Source organism: Zootoca vivipara, chromosome 2 (genome assembly GCF_965207765.1).
Source record: "Zootoca vivipara chromosome 2, rZooViv2.hap1.1, whole genome shotgun sequence".
Classification (NCBI taxonomy): domain Eukaryota; kingdom Metazoa; phylum Chordata; class Lepidosauria; order Squamata; family Lacertidae; genus Zootoca; species Zootoca vivipara.
Genome location: NC_142584.1, coordinates 114,176,228 through 114,194,128, shown reverse-complemented (window position 1 = coordinate 114,194,128; position 17,901 = coordinate 114,176,228). Strand labels below are relative to the sequence as shown.

Here is a 17,901-nt window from a genome sequence, read left to right as displayed (position 1 = left end):
TTGATTCGTTGCTGGAGGCACTTCCGGCCAACCTTGCCTATTCCTCCTCGCTCTACCTTTGCAAAAAAAAAAAAAAAAGTCGGGTGGGTGAGCTTTGGAATTTCTCCTGGAAAGAGGTGAGTGCAAAATGCATTTGGGGTGAAAAGGGTGAAATGGAGAGCTGGCGTAGCAGGGGGGGAAATTGCAGACCAGATTTCATATTTATAGAAATGATTGTCACACACACACTTATATATTTAAAGAATTTGCGGGTTGGTCTATTGAGAGGGTGGGGAAAATATCTAAAAGTAATGGTAGTAATAAATGCACCTTTACTGAGAGCAGAGAAGGCTACAGTCCTGCTTGCATTTACCTGGGAATAAAATCCCATTAATTCATTGGGATTTAAGACTGTGTACACACCATGCAATTAAAGGATGTTTAAATCCCATTCCGCCCCGCCCCCCACAAAAGAATAATAGGAACTAGTCTGACCCCCCCCCCCACACACACACACATGATTCTATAATTCTCAGCACCCTTTGCAAACTACAGTTCTCAGGGTTCGGGGGGGGGGGCGGACAGGGAGTGAAGCATACTTTAAATGTAGGGTTATCCAAGAGACCAATTCCTGAAACGTTTGCTGACTCCGGGAAGCAGAAACAGTTTATTCTGTTTGTGTGACACTGGCAGATTTGTGACGCGTGGAGTGGCAATTTATGCTCTGGCTGCAAGAAAGATTGGAAAGAGAGAGCTAGACAGTGTTGCAAATAAGTTGTTCAGGAGATTCAGAGGTCTGGCAGATTATGTTTATGAATTCCGACTCCCTCTCTTCAAATCATTGATGCCTTGTTTTATGTAATTGCTGTTTGGTGCATGCTATGATTTGCAGTTAGGGCGATTGTACTGCAATTGTCACCAATTAGTAAGCAAGCTTTTGAGTTCCACAGAACTCTTTATGTTAACCACTCAGCTATTAAACTGAGAGGCAGCGTGGTGTAGTGGTTGGAGTGGGACAGGTACGATCCTAGTTCAAATCCCCTCACCTGCAAGTGTTACTGTGTGACTATGAGCCAGTCACTATCTCTCAGTCTAGTCTACTTTTCAAGGACGTCGTGAGAATTTTTAAAAGGCGGAGGAACTTTGAGTTGTAGACTTGGATCAGTTATGCTTAGGCTGCTTAAAATCATTGTGAAAAGTTAGTAATGGCTTTAGTCCAGTTGGTTTCATTGGGAACTGACTGAACCTCAAGTCTGGATCCTACCCTATATGTATGTGTCACAGACTGGTTGGATGCAGAGGAATGGTGGTCAGAGGAAGAAGACTGGGTGTCAGAAGCGAAGAAGTAACAGGGTTTAATCAGCATGGAGAGTCTGTGGCAGAGAGAAGCCCAGAATTAGAGGCAGAAGCTGAAGCAGGAGAGTGGGATGAGGAAGGCCAAGAGGCAGAGATGGGTCAGGCTGGTGAGGAGTCATAGGTTTTCTCCTCCTCCTGGTGTGACAAGCTTCCATCCCCCTTGTCTCCCAGAACCAGAAGAGGCATGAAAAGGGTGGAGGAGAGGTTGGCTTCATGCAGGCAAAGTCTCCATTTGCTTGGAAAAAGCCCTGGAGAGGAGGGGACTTGGACAGCTGTGGTGGGGCAGGGACTTTCAGTCAGGTGCAAGGCCTAACAGGGATGAGCTGCTGGGCTCTTTAAGCCTGATATTTGGCCCAGTCTGTGCAGATCATGCTCTTTCTAATACAAGTCAAACCTCAGTTCCCGAATGGCTCCGTTTTGGAACGTTTCGGCTCTCAAACGCCGAAAACCCGGAAGTAAATGCCGCGGTTTTTGAATGTTTTTCGGAAGCCAAACATCCGACACAGCTTCCACTTGAGTGCAGGAAGCTCTTGCAACCAATCAGAAAACACGCCTCAATTATCTAACATTTTGGAAGCCAAATGGGCTTCCGGAACGAATTACGTTCGACAACCGAGGTTTGACTGTAAAGTGTTAACTTCAAATTGAATGCTGTGATTTATAGCCAGTTTGCTCCTGACAGTATGAAACACTGAGATGTTTGGAGGAAGGGTGTGATCTAAATTCTGGTACAATGAATAATAACTCCTACAACACATCTCCGCTTAAGAAGTAAAGGAAACTGCCTGGTTTCTACGTAGCTTGGAACTGTTGACACTGGCTGACAGTTGCTCTCCAGCATTTGAAGTGGGAGTCTCTTCTTCTCAGCCCCACCTGGAGAAGCCAGGGATTGAATCTGGAATCTTCCAGATGCAAAGCAGATACTCTGCCAGTAAGATAAGGCCTTTCCCCAATTTTTCAGAAGCCTAAGCCAGTGGTTCCCAACAAGTGGTCCGCGGACCCCCAGGGGTCCGCGAGCTATGCCAGAGGGGTCCGCAAGATCACCTCCCCAAGATGCGCGTACTGAGCAGCGCGCGCGCAGCGGGATCACCACGCACTGCTGCCGCGGCGTGGCGCCCCTAGCAATCCGCTCCGCCGACTCGGGAGTCTCCTTGGGTCTCCTCAGAGGAGGAGGCGCCACGCCGAAAGCCCCAGAGCTCGCTTGCCTCCTTCCCGCCCTCTCCCTGCCTGTGGCCAGCAGCTTCAGACACTGTTCTGTGGAGTTTTTGGCGTGGCTCCGCCTCCTCCGAGGAGACCCAATGAGACTCCCGAGTCGGCGGAGGGCGGCGGACTCGCTGCTGGGCGCCCCTGCTCCCTCAATTCAGGACCCGGTGGGAGGCTTTGAAGCGGGTGCGAGGTCACCTCTTCACCTCGGCAGCTGCGCCTTCCCCTCCCCCACCCCATTCCACCGCCCACCCCCACCCCCAGAGAGAGAGGGGGCCACTGTTTTTTGGGGTGGTGGTCTTACCCCCTCTGTCAGTGAGGGAGCAGTGCGGGCGCCTTACAAATCAGCCCCCTTTGCACAGAGGGGTGACTGGGTGGGAGAAGCCCACGGAATGCAGGCGCTCTAGCCCCGAAGAGGCTGTCACCTTGCTTGCAAAAGCAACAGCCTCTCCCGGGCTGAGCCGCCTGCCTGCCTTCTGTTGGCTCTCCTTAAAGCAAGCGAAGTAATTGCTTTAGAGGAGCCCACGGAACGCAGGCGCTCTAGCCCCGAAGAGGCTGTAGCTCTGCTTGCAAAAGCAACAGCCTCTCCCGGGCTGAGCCGCCTGCCTTCCCTGCCTGCCTTCCGTTGGAACGCAGGCACGGAAGGCAGGAGGAGCACTTTTGGGATGCCCCATTCCCCCCCCCCCCCGCTGCCAGTTACCAAGCCTGCTCCGCTTGCTTTGCTGCGAGCTGGGAGGGGTGGTGGTGGACGGGAGCTCCTGTCAGTCCGTCCCTTCTCCCAGCTCGCTGTACCAGCAAGAAAAGCAAGAGCCGCTTGGGCGCTGTGCACGGCTCTCCCTCCCTCCCTCTCTTTCTTTCTCTGACTCCTTCCTCCCTCCCTCCCTCCCTCCCTCCCTATCTCTTTCACCCCTTCTTTCCTTAGCATTTGCTAATTTCCACCCGCAGCTTCTTGTCAGCTTCTTTTCTGGGGAACCTTTCCTAAAAATGGTCAACAACTTTGGGGGTCCCCTGCCTAAAAAAGGTTGTCAATTCTTGGGAATTTTTTTTGGGGGGGGGGCGCGCCGGAGGGATCTTCGCACCACGGCGCTGGATATGTTTCACTCAGCCAAAATTGTTTAATAAAAAGGTGCTAATGGAGCCAAAAGTTATTTTCTGCTGACTAGTAGGCAGGTAGAGATTTGCAGTCAGATTTCAGAGTGAAAGTTTCAAGTTTGGAACCTAATATTTCAGAAATAATGAACTCAAAGGACAGATTTAACTCATCTCATTAAGAACTGAAAATTAAAACTAACTGTATACTGATGGAGTACTCTGTTGTAACTGTAAAAAACGTATAAAAAAGACTCTAAATTTGGCTCTCACTTTTTAATTTTAGGATTAGGAATTAATGGGGGTCCTTGTCACAATAGCGGCTCGATGAGGGGTCCTCGAGAAAATTTTGTTGGGAACCCCTGGCCTAAGCAGAGACACAGGTGCTTTGTCTTGTGTCTCTCAACCTACGTGAAGGTTTGGGTCCTTAGTCATTTTTTAGGAGAGCAGAGCTCGGCTCCTCTCTCCCCACACCATTCCCATGCCTCCAATTTCTTAGGGTAAACTGAGACTCGGTACAGTAAACAGCTTCTGGGATGCGGGTGGTGCTGTGGTCTAAACCACAAAGCCTCTTGGGCTTGCTGATCAGGTCGGAGGTTCAAATCCCCACAATGGAGTGAGCTCCCGTTTCTGTGTCCCAGCTCCTGCCAACCTAGCAGTTCGAAAGCACACAAGTGCAAGTAGATAAATAGGTACCTCAGCTGCAGTGGGAAAGTAAACAGCATTTCCGTGCATTCTGGTTTCTGTCACAGTGTCCCATTGCGCCAGAAGCGGTTTAGTCATGTTGGCCACATGACCCGGAAAGCTGTCTATGGACAAATGCCGGCTCCCTTGGCCTGAAAGCGAGATGAGCGCCGCAACCCCATAAGTCGCTTTGACTGGACTTAACCGTCCAGGGGTCCTTTACCCATTTTTATTATTATTCAGCTTCTGTTTCCATAGGGAGAAGAATATCCTCTCGGTAACCGGATACAGTGGTACCTCGGGTTACAGAGGCTTCAGGTTACAGACGCTTCAGGTTACAGACTCCGCTAACCTAGAAATAGTACCTCAAGTTAAGAACTTTGCTTCAGGATGAGAACAGAAATCGCACGCCGGCGGTACAGCAGCAGTGGGAGGCCCCATTAGCTAAAGTGGTACCTTGAGGTTAACAGTTTCAGGTTAAGAACGGACCTCCTGAACGAATTAAGTTCTTAACCCAAGGTACCACTGTATATTGCTTGGCTAGAGCAAATGCTGTTGAATCGTGGGACTGAGCCCCATTGCCAGTCCTGAGAGAGAGAGAGAACATGGCTGCCGTAAAGCGAGGTGATCTTTTGGCTGCGGGGCTGGAGTCCGAGGAGGCTCTGCAAGATTCAGCTGCCCTCAAAGCAGAGAGGAGGAGGACTGAAAGCGCTCGGGCTGGGTGTGGCGTGGAAACCTGCAGAAAAACTGCTCCAGAGATCTTGAATCGAGACGCTCCGAATTCCGGTGCCGAGTTCAGGCAGTTCAGGTACCAAGAGGCCATTGGCCCCCACGAGGTTTGCAGCCGGCTCCTGTACCTTTGCTGCCGGTGGCTGAGGCCCAAGAGACTCACCAAGGAAGAGATGTTGGAGCTGGTGGTCCTGGAGAAGTTCCTGGCTGTCCTGCCCCCGGAGATGGAGAGGTGGGTCAGGGGAGGCCGCCCAGGGAGCTGTGTCCAGGCCGTAACCCTGGCGGAAGGTTTTCTACTGAAGCAGCAGGAGGACAGAGGGCAAACGGTGAGCAGGTTACATTTTGGTGGTTCATGCTGTGGGCATGAAGGAATTGTACACCAGGGCTGAGGAAGCTCCAGCCTTTCTGGTGCCGTTGGAGCCAGCATGCAGTCTGGTAGTACCTGGGGGTGGGGGGGTGGCTATCCCATTTCAGTTCTAACAACAGCACTGCTTATTAGCTTGGCTTAAGGTTGCTGTTTTTTCTCCTCCAAGGAAGTTGCTTTGTTCTGTTGGTCACCCATTTAAAATAAATAAATGATGGATTAATAGACAATATGCAGGAGGAAGACAAGGACCCACAGAGGGGAGGAGGGACGTCCAGGAGATTCTTCAGAATCCTCTTTTTACGTTGATTGTTTGATAACTGTTTGCAAATTTCAAAATCTGAAAAACTAAATACAGTAAATTTTAAATAAATAAATATGAAGGAGCTGAGAAAGGTGTAGGAAAGGGGGAATCATAGAGTTGAAAGGGACCCCAAAGGTTATATAGTCCAACCCCATGCTCTGCAGGAATCTCAGGTTAAGCATCCATGACAGATGGCCATCCATTAAGAACATATTCTGATGCCCTTAATCCTCTCTCCTATTTTAGGTCCAGGAGCCATTCATAGAGGTGGTTGGCCCTTTATCTGATGCAAAGAAGGTTCTGTCGGACGGCTTTGAAAGGCCGGGACGTGGAGCCAAAACCAGCACAATGAAATTCCACAGAGATAAAGGTAAAATCCTGCATTTAGTGTTGGGGGAGGTGGTGAGAGCTCGTTTGGGCAATACTACATGCGATAACAGCATCTTAAAAAGCAGAGACATCACCTTGCCGACAAAGGTCCGTATAGTTAAAGCTATGGTTTTCCCAGTAGTGATGTATGGAAGTGAGAGCTGGACCATAAAGAAGGCTGATCGCCGAAGAATTGATGCTTTTGAATTATGGTGCTGGAGGAGACTCTTGAGAGTCCCATGGACTGCTAGAAGATCAAACCTATCAATTCTTAAGGAAATCAGCCCTGAGTGCTCCCTGGAAGGACAGATCGTGAAGCTGAGGCTCCAATACTTTGGCCACCTCATGAGAAGAGAAGAATCCTTGGAAAAGACCCTGATGTTGGGAAAGATTGAGGGCACTAGGAGAAGGGGACGACAGAGGACAAGATGGTTGGACAGTGTTCTCGAAGCTACGAACATGAGTTTGACCAAACTACGGGAGGCAGTGCAAGACAGGAGTGCCTGGCGTGCTATGGTCCATGGGGTCACGAAGAGTCGGACACGACTAAACGACTAAACAACAACACATGCGATAACATGATCGACCAGGGTGCGACACTTTATAATGTGCTGTTTTGTTTTGTTTTGCATCTTCAGTTCCACCCTAGGCTAGGAAACTGATTAAAAAAATAAACCCTGATTGATTGGCTAGGAGGCAGATGAAAAATTAGATCCCGATTGGCTAGGAGGCTGATTTTAAAAAATTATCCTGATTGGCTAGAAGGCTGATTTTAAATCTTTGTTTGGCCCTCTGCTTCTGACTCTACCTCCGTTTCATTCACAGACAGTGAAATGGCACCTGAGGCACATTCTGAATCTTCTCCCTTTTCTGCTGGAGGGGGGAAAGCCACCATCCAGCCAGCTCAGGTAGGAGAAAGCCCGTTGGGGAGACATATTTTGGACAAATGGGATGCCACCTTCTTATATATCTCTGGGCTTCTTTGGGAGGAAGGGTGGCACAATAACTCGTCGTCGGTCACAAAATACCATCGTTAACACCCCAAATAAGAATTCTCACAATTCCCTAAAGAATATGATTATATAGAATCATAGAGTTGGAAGAGACCACAAGGGCCATCCAGTCCAACCCCCTGCCAAGCAGGAAACACCATCAAAGCATTCTTGACATATGCCTGTCAAGCCTCTACTTAAAGACCTCCAAAGAAGGAGACTCCACCACACTCCTTGGTAGCAAATTCCACTGCCGAACAGCTCTTACTGTCAGGAAGTTCTTCCTAACGTTTAGGTGGAATCTTCTATTGTCACAATTCCACAAAAGAACCTCTCTCAATTCCCCTCCTTCTCACTCTTCAAGATCAAGGATTGTGTGTGTGTGTGTGTGCAATTTTAAGCCTGAGGGCCACATTCCGTTCTGGGCAGCCTATCAGGCTAGCAGTGGGCGGGGCCAGAGGCAAAAGTAGGCGGAGCAGCAAATGCAACTCTTAAACCTGTGTACAGTAAAGAGGCTGGGAGAGGGGGTGCATTTGGCCTCCCAGGAGGTTCCCTACTCCTGTTCAAAGCCCTCAAAGCCACCCACGGGGAAAGCTTTGAGTTCAGCGCATTTTGATGGTATGAACCTTTGAACCTTGCAGAAGAGGGATGGGGAACTGTTGCCCTCTAGGTATCGCTGCAGTGCAACACCCATTATGCCTGACAGTTGGCTGTGCTGGCTGGGTGACTGATGGTAATAATGATGATGATGATGATGATGATGATGATGATGATGATGTAATATTTCGCTCTGGGCAACTTCTAAGACATAAAAACACAATAAAACATCAAACATTAATAGTAACAGTCTGATCCAATATAAAAATCACAATAACTTTAAAATAAACAACTTATATCAAACAAAGCAACATTCAGCAATCCATCAGAATCTAATAAATAGTCAAATTAAACATCAGGAAATAATAAACAGTTCAACCACAATAAAGAATTACCAATCAATAAAAGTAACAGCAAATTATATAAAATACCACAAAACATACAAAACCATGTAAAATAATCAAGCTGAGAAACAAAGAAGCACAACTTATAAAACTATTTTTTTCAAAAATATCCCTTAACTCCTCTGTTGCCAGCTACTGCTGCTGCTACTCTCAAAGTCATAGTCTGGGAAAGGCTAGGTGGGGCAAGGCAGGAAACACCATTGCCTGATGAGGAACAGGAAGTCCAACGGCACCTGCACATTCTCCATCTTTGCTGCATATACTCAGAGAGAAAACAACCACCCGTTCCTATTGTCTCCTTTGGGTGTGTGATGGAAGGAGAGCAATCGTCACCCTCTTTTCTGGGATGATAGGTTAGAAAATAGTTTTGTATTATAAGGCCAGAACTACCCAAACTGTATAGTATATACTGTATAGAAACTGTATAGAAACTTGTATAGAAACTGTATAGAAACTTGTTACAGGTAGGTAGCCGTGTTGGTCTGAGTCGAAGCAAAATAAAAAAATTCCTTCAGTAGCACCTTAAAGACCAACTTAGTTGGTCTTTAAGGTGCTACTGAAGGAATTTTTTTATTTTGTATAGAAACTTATTCATGTATGCTACTACAGCGGCAAGAATGTTACTTGCCCCCGAATGGAAAGAAGCAGAAGTCCCAGTAAAGGAAGAATAAAACTTACTGAATAAGCAGAATTGGCAAAACTTACCGGAAGAATAAGAAATCAAGACAACAAACTTTTTGTAAAAGAATGGAAATGGTTTATTGAATATTTACAGATTAATTGTAAACAATAAGAGCATTGTAAATTGTAAACAATAAGAGCATTGGTAATAAGAGCATTGACCCAGGTGGCGCTGTGGGTTAAACCACAGAGTCTAGGGCTTGCTGATCAGAAGGTCGGCGGTTCGAATCTCTGCAATGGGGTGAGCTCCCGTTGCCCGGTCCCAGTTCCTGCCAACCTAGCAGTTCGAAAGCACATCAAAGTGCAAGTAGATCAGCGTTTCTCAACCGCTGTTGCCCGGCACACTACTGTGCCGCGGGACGCTGGCTGGTGTGCCGTGACGTGAGAAGGGCGATTTTGCAGCATCGTGGTCCCCTTTCGCTCTAGCTGCAGGAAGCCGGCCAGAGCCTCCCCTTTTTTTTTTTGCAAATAAATTTTGGGAGGGAGACCGAGGGAAAGCCGCCCGCTTCTCTCTCACGCCGCTTTACGGCTGCTGAACCCCCCCCCCGAGAGAGAGCAGCGCCGCCGTACAGCGCCCAGGCTCCCTCCTCTCCCAAGGTAAAGGGATCCGCCGCCGAGAGTGGGAGGGGGGAGAGGGGGCGGGGGGAAGGAGGAGCGCAGGCAAGAGCTGGTGGGCAGAAAAGTTGGCCAAGTCGCGGCAAGGTGAGGCAGGCGCGCGGGGGCGCGCGCGCAGGTAGCGGCTCGCGAACTGCGAGGCGCCAACCCGGCAGCGGAGAGCTAGAGCGCGCGAGGAGGGAGCGCGCGCAGGCGCCGCCGCCGCTCTTCCAGCCCAGCTGCCATTCTCCCAACACTAAGCGCTCCCCTCTTCCCTCCTTCCTTTTATCCCACACCCCCATCTTTGCCTCGCTTTCTCCCACCCTGCCCGTGGCCGCAATGAGCTTGACCCGCCGGAAAGCAATATTTGGCAAGTGTTTCTTACAGTCATAATTATAATATAGGGCGGCAAAGAGTTAATTTTTTAAACTTTTTTAATGGTGGTGTGCCTCGTGATTTTTTTCACGGAACAAGTGTGCCGTGGCCCAAAAAAGGTTGAGAAACACTGAAGTAGATAAATAGGGACCGCTCTGGCGGGAAGGTAAACGGCGTTTCCGTTCGCTGCTCTGGTTTGCCAGAAACAGCTTTGTCATGCTGGCCACATGACCCGGAAGCTGTCTGCGGACAAACGCCGGCTCCCTTGGCCTATAGAGGGAGATGAGCGCCGAAACCCCAGAGTCAGACACGACTGGACCTGATGCTCAGGGGCCCCTTTACCTTTACCTTTTAAGAGCATTGGCAGGATTATTGTAATAACCTGCATTTTTATTTGGGTATGCATTTAAAGTAGATGAATAAATGAGCAAATTAAGTTAATTTGGATATGCAGAAGATATTGAAAATAAATTTAAGAAGGGGGGGGAGATGAGTTTTGAAATGTTAAAATGATTGTAAAATTATTGAAATGTATAAACCTGAAAAGCATAAATAAAATTAAAAAAAGAAAAAGAAAATAGTTTTGTATGTGTTTCAGGAGCCAGTGGTTTTCGAGGAGGTGGCTGTGAATTTCACAGAGGAGGAGTGGGCCCTGCTGGATCCAGGCCAGAGAGCATTGTACCGGGAGGTTATGTTGCAGAATTACGGGATGGTGGCCTCTCTAGGTAAGGACACCTTTGGCCATATATGAGGCGGGGGCGGGGGGAACCTTTGGTCCTCCGGATGTTGTTGGACTCCAACTTCCCTCACCCCAGCCAGCCCCTGCCAAATCAGGTAAACCACTCTGTAATTGTCACTCTATGATGAGAATAAGGGGCTTCCTAACCACTCCCAGCAGCCTTATCAAACACCATCTCCCAGAATTCCTTGGGGGAAGCCATGATCATTTAAAGTGGCATGATAGTGCTTTTAAATGTGAGGTGTGAATGTGGCCTGACTAGCAGTCTCTCTCCGGGGTTTCAGGCCGGTGAATCTCTCCCAGACATACCTGGGGGTACCAGGAACATAGCTGCCAAGTACCCCGTTTTCCCTGGGAAACCCCCGTATTTTCTTACCGTTTCCCGCAGGTGTCCCTAATGGCAAAATACCCTGTATTCCCCTAGATTACGGAGCTCCTGCCAGTGGCCATGTTCTTCTGGTGCCGCGCCGGCACCGGAAGTCGCTTCTACGCACTTCCGGACACGCGTAGAAGCGACTTCTGATGCCGCTGTGCCCATTTCCAAAATGTCCGCAGCGCCAGAAGTGGCTTCTACGCACTTCCGGACATGCATAGAAGCGACTTCCGATGCCGCTGTGCCCATATCCAAAATGTCCGCAGCGCCAGAAGGCGCTTCTACGCATGTCCAGAAGTGCGTAGAAGCGACTTCCGGTGCCGCAGCGCTGCTGATCCCGGATTTTTCAATCCAGAACTTGGCACCTATGACCAGGAATTGAATCTGGGACTCTCTACATACAAAAGTAAATGCCGTAGCACCGAGCAACAGTCCTTCCTATGTGGATGGAAAGAGCTTGGAAGCTCTCTTGCAGCCCCTTCATAACCAGCTGTTTGATTTTTATGTTTTGATCTCCTAGAAGCTCTGCTGATTCCAAAGCCTGACCTCATCTGCCAGTTGGAAGAGGAAGAGTTCATCGAGCAGTGTACTGAGAAAGGGGAGAGTTTTAAAGGTGGGCAAAAGACTCGTCTTTTGTTTCTCTCTTATAACATCATTGTTCTCAACTTAGAAGCAGGAAATAAACAAGCATCTCTGTTTATTTCAGGCTGGAAGAGGGAGAATGAGGATGAAGTTTATGAGGCTCCTGCGGAGAGACCTGAGGCTCAAGGTGCGAAAGAGATATTTGTGAGTGAAGATGGACCAGAGGTGCAGGTTGGAAAGCCGGCAGTGAAGTGGAAGGACAGATACCATTATTTGCACAATGTGGAGTTCCACGAAAGCTCGTTCCAAAAGGAACCGTGCAAAGTAAGGAGGAGGAACGAGTGCGCTGTGTGTGGGCAGATCTTCAGTCACAAATCGAGCCTTGTTACTCATCAGAGAATCCACACAGGCGAGAGGCCCTATAAATGTGCAGTTTGTGGAAAGAGCTTCAACCGAAGGACGCGACTCACTTCACATCAGAGGCTGCACACAGGGGAGAAGTTGTATAGCTGTTCAAACTGCAGCAAGAGCTTTTGCGAAAAATCGAGTCTTAATGCCCATCAGAGAATCCACACAGGAGAGAGACCCTATAAATGTTTGAACTGTGGGAAAAGCTTCAGCCGCAGCTCAAACCTTATTGCTCACCAGAAAATCCACATGACACAGAAACCCCGTAATCACTCAAAAAGCAGCAAGGGCTTCTCTGTTCAGTCTAAGCATGTTTCACGTGAGAGAATTCACAAAGAAGAGAAGGATCTGTGTAGTTCCGTAATCTTTAGCAAGAGCATCTCTAATGACATGAGTCTTATTGGACATCCAGAAATATATGCGGAAGAAGATCCTTATAAATGTTTTGACTGTGGAGAAAGCTTCAGTAAGAGCTCCAACCTTTTTAACCACCAGAGAATTCACTTAGAGGAGAAACCATACAAATTCTGTAGCAATAGCTTTTCAGACAAATCCGGTCTTATGACACATCAAGGTATCCACTCAGGAGAAAAAACATATAAATGCTCAGTGTGTGAAAAGAGCTTCAGTCGCAACTGGAGCCTCCTTACACATCAGAGATACCACAGAGGGGAGAAACCTTATAAATGCTCGGACTGCAGCGAAAGCTTTTGCGACAAATCAAGCCTTATCAGGCACCAGAGAATCCACACAGGAGAGAAGCTCTATAAATGCTTCATTTGTGAGAAGAGCTTCAATCAGAGCACAAACCTTTTCACACACCAGAGAATCCACACGGGGGAAAAGCCGTATAAGTGCATCGAGTGTGGGAAAAGCTTTAACCAGAGCTCACATCTTATCAGGCATCAGAGGCTCCACACTGGAGAGAAACCCTACAAGTGCTCCGAATGTGGGAAAAGCTTCACTCAGAGTCCAAATCTCATTCGGCACTGGAAAATTCATGCCAGAGAGAACACGTAACGGCGGCTTTTTGACTTTTATTTAGAAAAATAAAAGCACCAATCAGCCCACAAGAGAATGACACATTAGATGACTTGTTACGAGCTCAAGCAAATGAGAGGTGGAAGATTCCTGCATTTCAGGTGCTAGATTGGATGACCTTTTTGGTACCTTCCACTTCTATGATACGGTCGTGCAGCAGAAGAGTTTCGTGTGCATGTAACATTTCCCCAGATCTCTCCGGGCTTTTTTCCCCTGCAGAGACTGCAGTCCCATCCTAGTAGTATAAGCAAGGTAGAGCTACAGTATAGAGTTGGAAGTGTGAGTGTTCCGAGTTTTCGTGAATAAAATAAATGTAGTGCTTAAGCAACTGCTAAGAACGTAAGAAAGAGCCCTTCTGGATCAGGCCGAGGCCCTGTCTGGTCCAGCACTTTCATCTCACAGCGGCCAACCAGATGCTCCAATGTAAAGCCACCAAGCAGACCCTGAGCACAGGTGGTACCCTCTCAAAACCACAGTTCCCAGCACCTAGTATACTGCCTCCGTCTGGGGAGGCCGATCATGGCCTCTGTTGTGACAGAGCGCTAGAAACTAGATGGTCAGTTTTTTGAATTTTTGTACCAATTTCAATCTGCTTGCATCTCATTCGAGATAAACTTGTTTCCCTCTGAGTTTCTCCTCTCCCTGGTCCTGTATAAAAATAATACTGCATTTCTTGCAAGATCTGTGGTTGAGGTTAGGTGTCCGGTTGTTGTTGTTCCAGTCTCCACCACTGCCGTCCAACTTAGATTCCCCATTTCCCCAGACGCCCAGAACTCGAGTGCAAATCTAGTAGCTGTTCGAAATGAGATGTTGGCAGGTGAAAGGATTTAGAGAGACAACTCTGGTGCCTGTCCACTTCCTGCCAAGGGCGCTTTGTGCTTTCTAGCTCAGATTTTGGCTTAGACCCGCCCCCTGTCTCTGCTCTTGGGGTCTTGGGGGTAATCACGGAGGCTCAAGAGGAGGTGGATGTCGGGCACAGACCAGCAGTAACTCGCAAGGTGTCAGTGAAGTTAACTCTTCATTCAAATAAACAAAACATCTCAGGCCTAGTGAGCACAGCAACTTCCATAGCAACAGCTTTCCAGGCAAACCCAGTCTTCCCAGTAGGCCTTGCCCCTATGAGGCAGGACTGAAGGCCTTCCTACAGCTCTCTTTAAGTCTTCTCCCTCAGGTCCTTCCAGAGCAATCAGAGACTCCAGGGCCTTGTCTGTCACCGCTCCACTGTCTTCATTCCTCTTCTGGTCCTGGGAGACCAGTGGAGAGGGGAACTTATCGTAGTAGGAGAAGGAGGAGGAGACACACGTGATGCCAGCCTAACTCAATCTCTGCCTCTGGTCCCCTCACCTCTCCAGGCTCCTCTTCTGCCACTGGTTCTGAACTGCTCTCTGCCACAGCCTCTTCCTGCTCACTAAACCCTGTTAACTTTTCAGTTTCTGACACCTCCTCCTCCCAGTCTTTTCCTTCCAACCACTCATTGTTGTCCCACCACACACCCCCAGGCTCTGAGCCTTCTTCCCCTGGGGGTTCCCCAGTTGCTACCTCCCACCACTTTTCTGCATCCAGCCACTCCGTGACATCACGGGGGTGGGGGGCTTGTGCATCTACAGGTGGTGTGTCAGGTCTCTCCCATTCCTCAGTCTTCCTCCAGTGCAGGGGCCCCCAAACTTACCTGGCTTCGGGCCAGTTCCTCCGGCGCTGATGGCGCGATGAGCCGGTAGGGCGGGAGAACGTGCTCCCATACGAGCGCACACTTGCTTTTTCTGGCGCGGCGCCGGAAATGGCTTCTGCGCATGTGCATACATCATTTCCGGTGCACTTCCAGGTCCGGTGCGGCACCAGAAATAGCTTGTGTGCGTGCGTATGGGAGCGTGTTCCCCCGTTCTCCGGCCCGCGCATGTGCACAAGCTATTTCTGGCGCCGCAATGACCTGGAGATGGGCAACCGCACTGCGACACGCCAGTAAGAGCAGGTGGCATCGGGGGCCGCACAATTGGCTCGCGCGGGCCACATAGAGTCCCTATCCTCTTCCCTGCTGCGTTCTGCACGGGCAACACAAAGGCTGAGGAGGAGAAAGGTGATGGCCAGAGCCGCCTGAAGTTTCCAACTAAACATACCGAAACTGGCCCATGGGTGATGGGAGTCCACCAACATTGGGAGCGACAGAAGTTTCTGCACGTCCAGGGGGTGGTTTGCTAGGGACATCCGCTGGTAAACAGCAACCCGTTCTTGACGACAAGCTGGGCTGTATGTCGAAAACCATCAGGAAACCCATTCAGTTAATATGGGGGGGGGAGAGAGGATGTGTCCTGACCTGAACTGGGGAACCGCAGTTAAAAAACAGGAAGCAGAGGCAGAGGGACCAACCATCAGCTTTCACAATGGAGGAATGTAAACAGGATCTGTCCTGCAAAAAAGGCCGATGCTATTTCAAGCCTGCCGCAACTGGCTTGGCATCTTTGGCGAGGATCGGTGTTGCTGAGTTCATGGAAGGCATAGAAATGTTTGCCACCCATTCCACGAAACGAGAGCACCCATAAGAATCTGCTTGGGTTTGGTTTTCCACAAGGAGGAAAAACCAATGCGGACCTCCAAATGTTTGCCCATCAGTTGGTGCAAAATGCAGGTATTGCAACTGCTCACATGCTGCCCAACAGGTATTTAAAATGGTTGGCATCTGCCTGTCTTGAGAGACAATGGAGTGCGCCTCCGAGGGTGAAGTCAAACAGGTGGGGGATCACAGCGGCTGCTGTGGCTGCAGAGGCCAGCAACACATAACTGCTGCTTCCCAGCCACCCTCAACAAACTGCAGTTTGCATAATTCTTTTGAGAAGCCATGGCTGATTGACGTGGCATGGCACGTGCTTTAAATGTACAGTGCAGATGGGGTGTAAAATTGCATATTCACCTGAGAATTCTCTCCTCTAGGTAGGCAAAGGTTTTAGCTAACAAATGGAAGTTTATTTTGTCCCTACTTCATGCATGGTCTTTCACAGTACTGCAGGAGGTGGTGATGGCTGCTAACCTTTAAAAGGGGATCAGGCAAACCCATGAAGGATGAGGCTATCAATGGTCCATCCGCATGAAGGATATATGGAACCTCCATCTTCAGCAGCAGTTGTACCTCTGAATATGAGATGTGGAACAGCAGGGCAGTGCCTCTCTAGCCTGCTTGGTATCATCTCAAGAGGCATCCGATTGGCCGCTTTGGGAAAACAAGTTACTGGACTAGAAGGAACTTAGATTCAGCAGAGCTCCTCCTGGTGATCTCATAGCAGGTGTGGAGAAACCTTTGGCCCTCCAGATGTTGCTGCACTACAAGTCCCATCAGCCTCAGCAATGATTGCCAATGGCTGATGGGATTTGTAATTCCAACAACTGGAAGGCCAGAGAGACCCTGCACCTGCCTTGTAGAAATAAACAACAACAACAACAATTTATCCACACAGAGGGACCCTCAACTGTGGATAAAAGATAACTTGGTGTGTCCCCCCCCCCCCCATGGCGGCTGTGGGCTTTCTGTGCTGGAGTTGTGGGGCTGAACCACTCTGAGGAAGTCTTTCCACTGGGCTTGCCAGCTCTGCTGTAGCAGCCCCTCATCCTGCTCCCGTTTAACACGTTTCAGCAATGGCCATTTTGGAAATTGCCCATCTGCCTCCACTTGGACAATAGGGAAGGCATCTCCCGTGCCTTTCTCTGCTCTGGCCTCCAGCTTGGAAATGGCTGGCTCTCCAGTATCCATCTCTTCTCTGGCTTTGTGTCTCCGGAGCTGGCGACTCGGGACCTGAGGACGGTTCCCCGTGGACCCTGCAGGATCTGAGCCCAGCTTAGTCTGGGCCCTCCATCGCTTCTTAGAGAAGCAGGGAAGTGGCCTGCCTGTTGCTCTGTTCTGTTGGCACACAAGGAGATGTCGGTGGTGGGCAGAAGCTCTCTCCCCAAAAACACTTCACGCCATCTGGGTTTCCAGTTAGACCTGGGAATTGAGAACCCTGGAGGAATGAAACATGCAGAACAGTGGGCAAATGCAGAGTGTCATGGACCTCAGGAGTGGGGAACCTCAGGCTGAATGTGGCCCCCGGGGCTCTCTCTATCTGGCCCTCAGAACTTTTCCCAGGCCACACCCCCTCAATAATCTTGCTTTGTACCCTTCCTGGGCATTTTCCCCTGGCGGGAATGTGCCCCTGAACTCTGATAGCACCTCTTTGCTTGCCTAGATTGAGGACAGAGAGGGGAGTGTGAATAGAAACTAGCTTATTATGTGACAGCAGCATTTACACTTGTTGCTCTGTTCGCTTTTGTCTCTAGTGCTGCCTCCTGTTGATATGTGGCCCTCGAAAGGCTGCCCAGAAAGGTTCCCCATCCTGATACAGAACGAAAGCAACCTCAATTCTCCTTGCGGCTGTTTGTTATGGGGCCAAAACAGTTCCACCCAGACAGAAGAGGGAGCTATCGGGAAGCTCCAGGGAGCCGCAAGGTTTGCAGAAGCATGGGCAGGACAGTTGCTTGGCATGCAAAAGGTTTAACCCCCTAGGATCTCCAAGTACGGCTGGTAAAGCCTTCCTGTCTGAAACCGTGGAGTGCTGCTGCCAGTCAGTGTAGGCAATGCTGAGCGAGACGGACCCAGTTGTCCGACTCTGTAGAAGGCTGATTCCTGTGTTCACTTTGCAGGCAGAAAATGCCAGGCAACATCTCAAATTGGGAAACTCCCAGCTACTAGGAGCTTGGGAAATTTTGGTGATCCGCTGCCTGTGAAAGTAGGCAGCAGCCCTTGGGCTGGATGGACTAGTGGTCTGACTCTGCCACAAACGGCTTCCTCCTTCCCCATTCCAACATGCGTTTCACTGCCTTTTGCTAACTCCTCAGCTTGCAATCTTCTGCTCCTCTCCCAAATCCCCCCTTTCTGCCCCCCAGCCAAATGCACCTTCTACTTACAGACCTCCCCCCCCCCGAAACAAACTGCAACCAGCCTGCAGAGGATTCAGGAACTCAGCTGGGCAGAGGAGGACACTTTGGACAGCACCCCCCCTCCTGTGACCCTCCA

At 49.5% G+C, this 17,901-nt stretch overlaps 1 protein-coding gene across 2 annotated transcripts; it reads left to right on the top strand.

Annotated features, from left to right (window-relative positions):
• LOC148687103 (uncharacterized) lies at nt 1-13,492 on the top strand. 2 transcript variants are annotated; one of them, XM_088663825.1, is made up of 7 exons: nt 1-116; nt 4,570-5,366; nt 5,955-6,078; nt 6,903-6,985; nt 10,319-10,445; nt 11,353-11,445; nt 11,539-13,492. In XM_088663825.1, exons 2-7 carry the CDS (start codon nt 4,917-4,919, stop codon nt 12,840-12,842), a joined length of 2,181 nt encoding a protein of 726 aa, XP_088519951.1. In that variant the 5' UTR covers nt 1-116; nt 4,570-4,916; the 3' UTR covers nt 12,843-13,492. The 2 variants fall into 2 exon arrangements, with proteins under 2 accessions (XP_088519951.1, XP_088519952.1); XM_088663826.1 differs by having other exon boundaries at nt 41-116; nt 4,555-5,366.
• Nucleotides 13,493-17,901: the final 4,409 nt, after the last annotated feature.

What these genes read in the sequence shown, in the direction of transcription:
- LOC148687103 (XM_088663825.1), top strand. Translation starts at nt 4,917, where the DNA reads ATGGCTGCCGTAAAGCGAGGTGATCTTTTGGCTGCGGGGCTGGAGTCC. An exon ending in AGGAGGACAGAGGGCAAACG is followed by an intron (nt 5,367 to 5,954) that starts GTGAGCAGGTTA and finishes CTCCTATTTTAG; the next exon opens with GTCCAGGAGCCATTCATAGA. An exon ending in GAAATTCCACAGAGATAAAG is followed by an intron (nt 6,079 to 6,902) that starts GTAAAATCCTGC and finishes TTTCATTCACAG; the next exon opens with ACAGTGAAATGGCACCTGAG.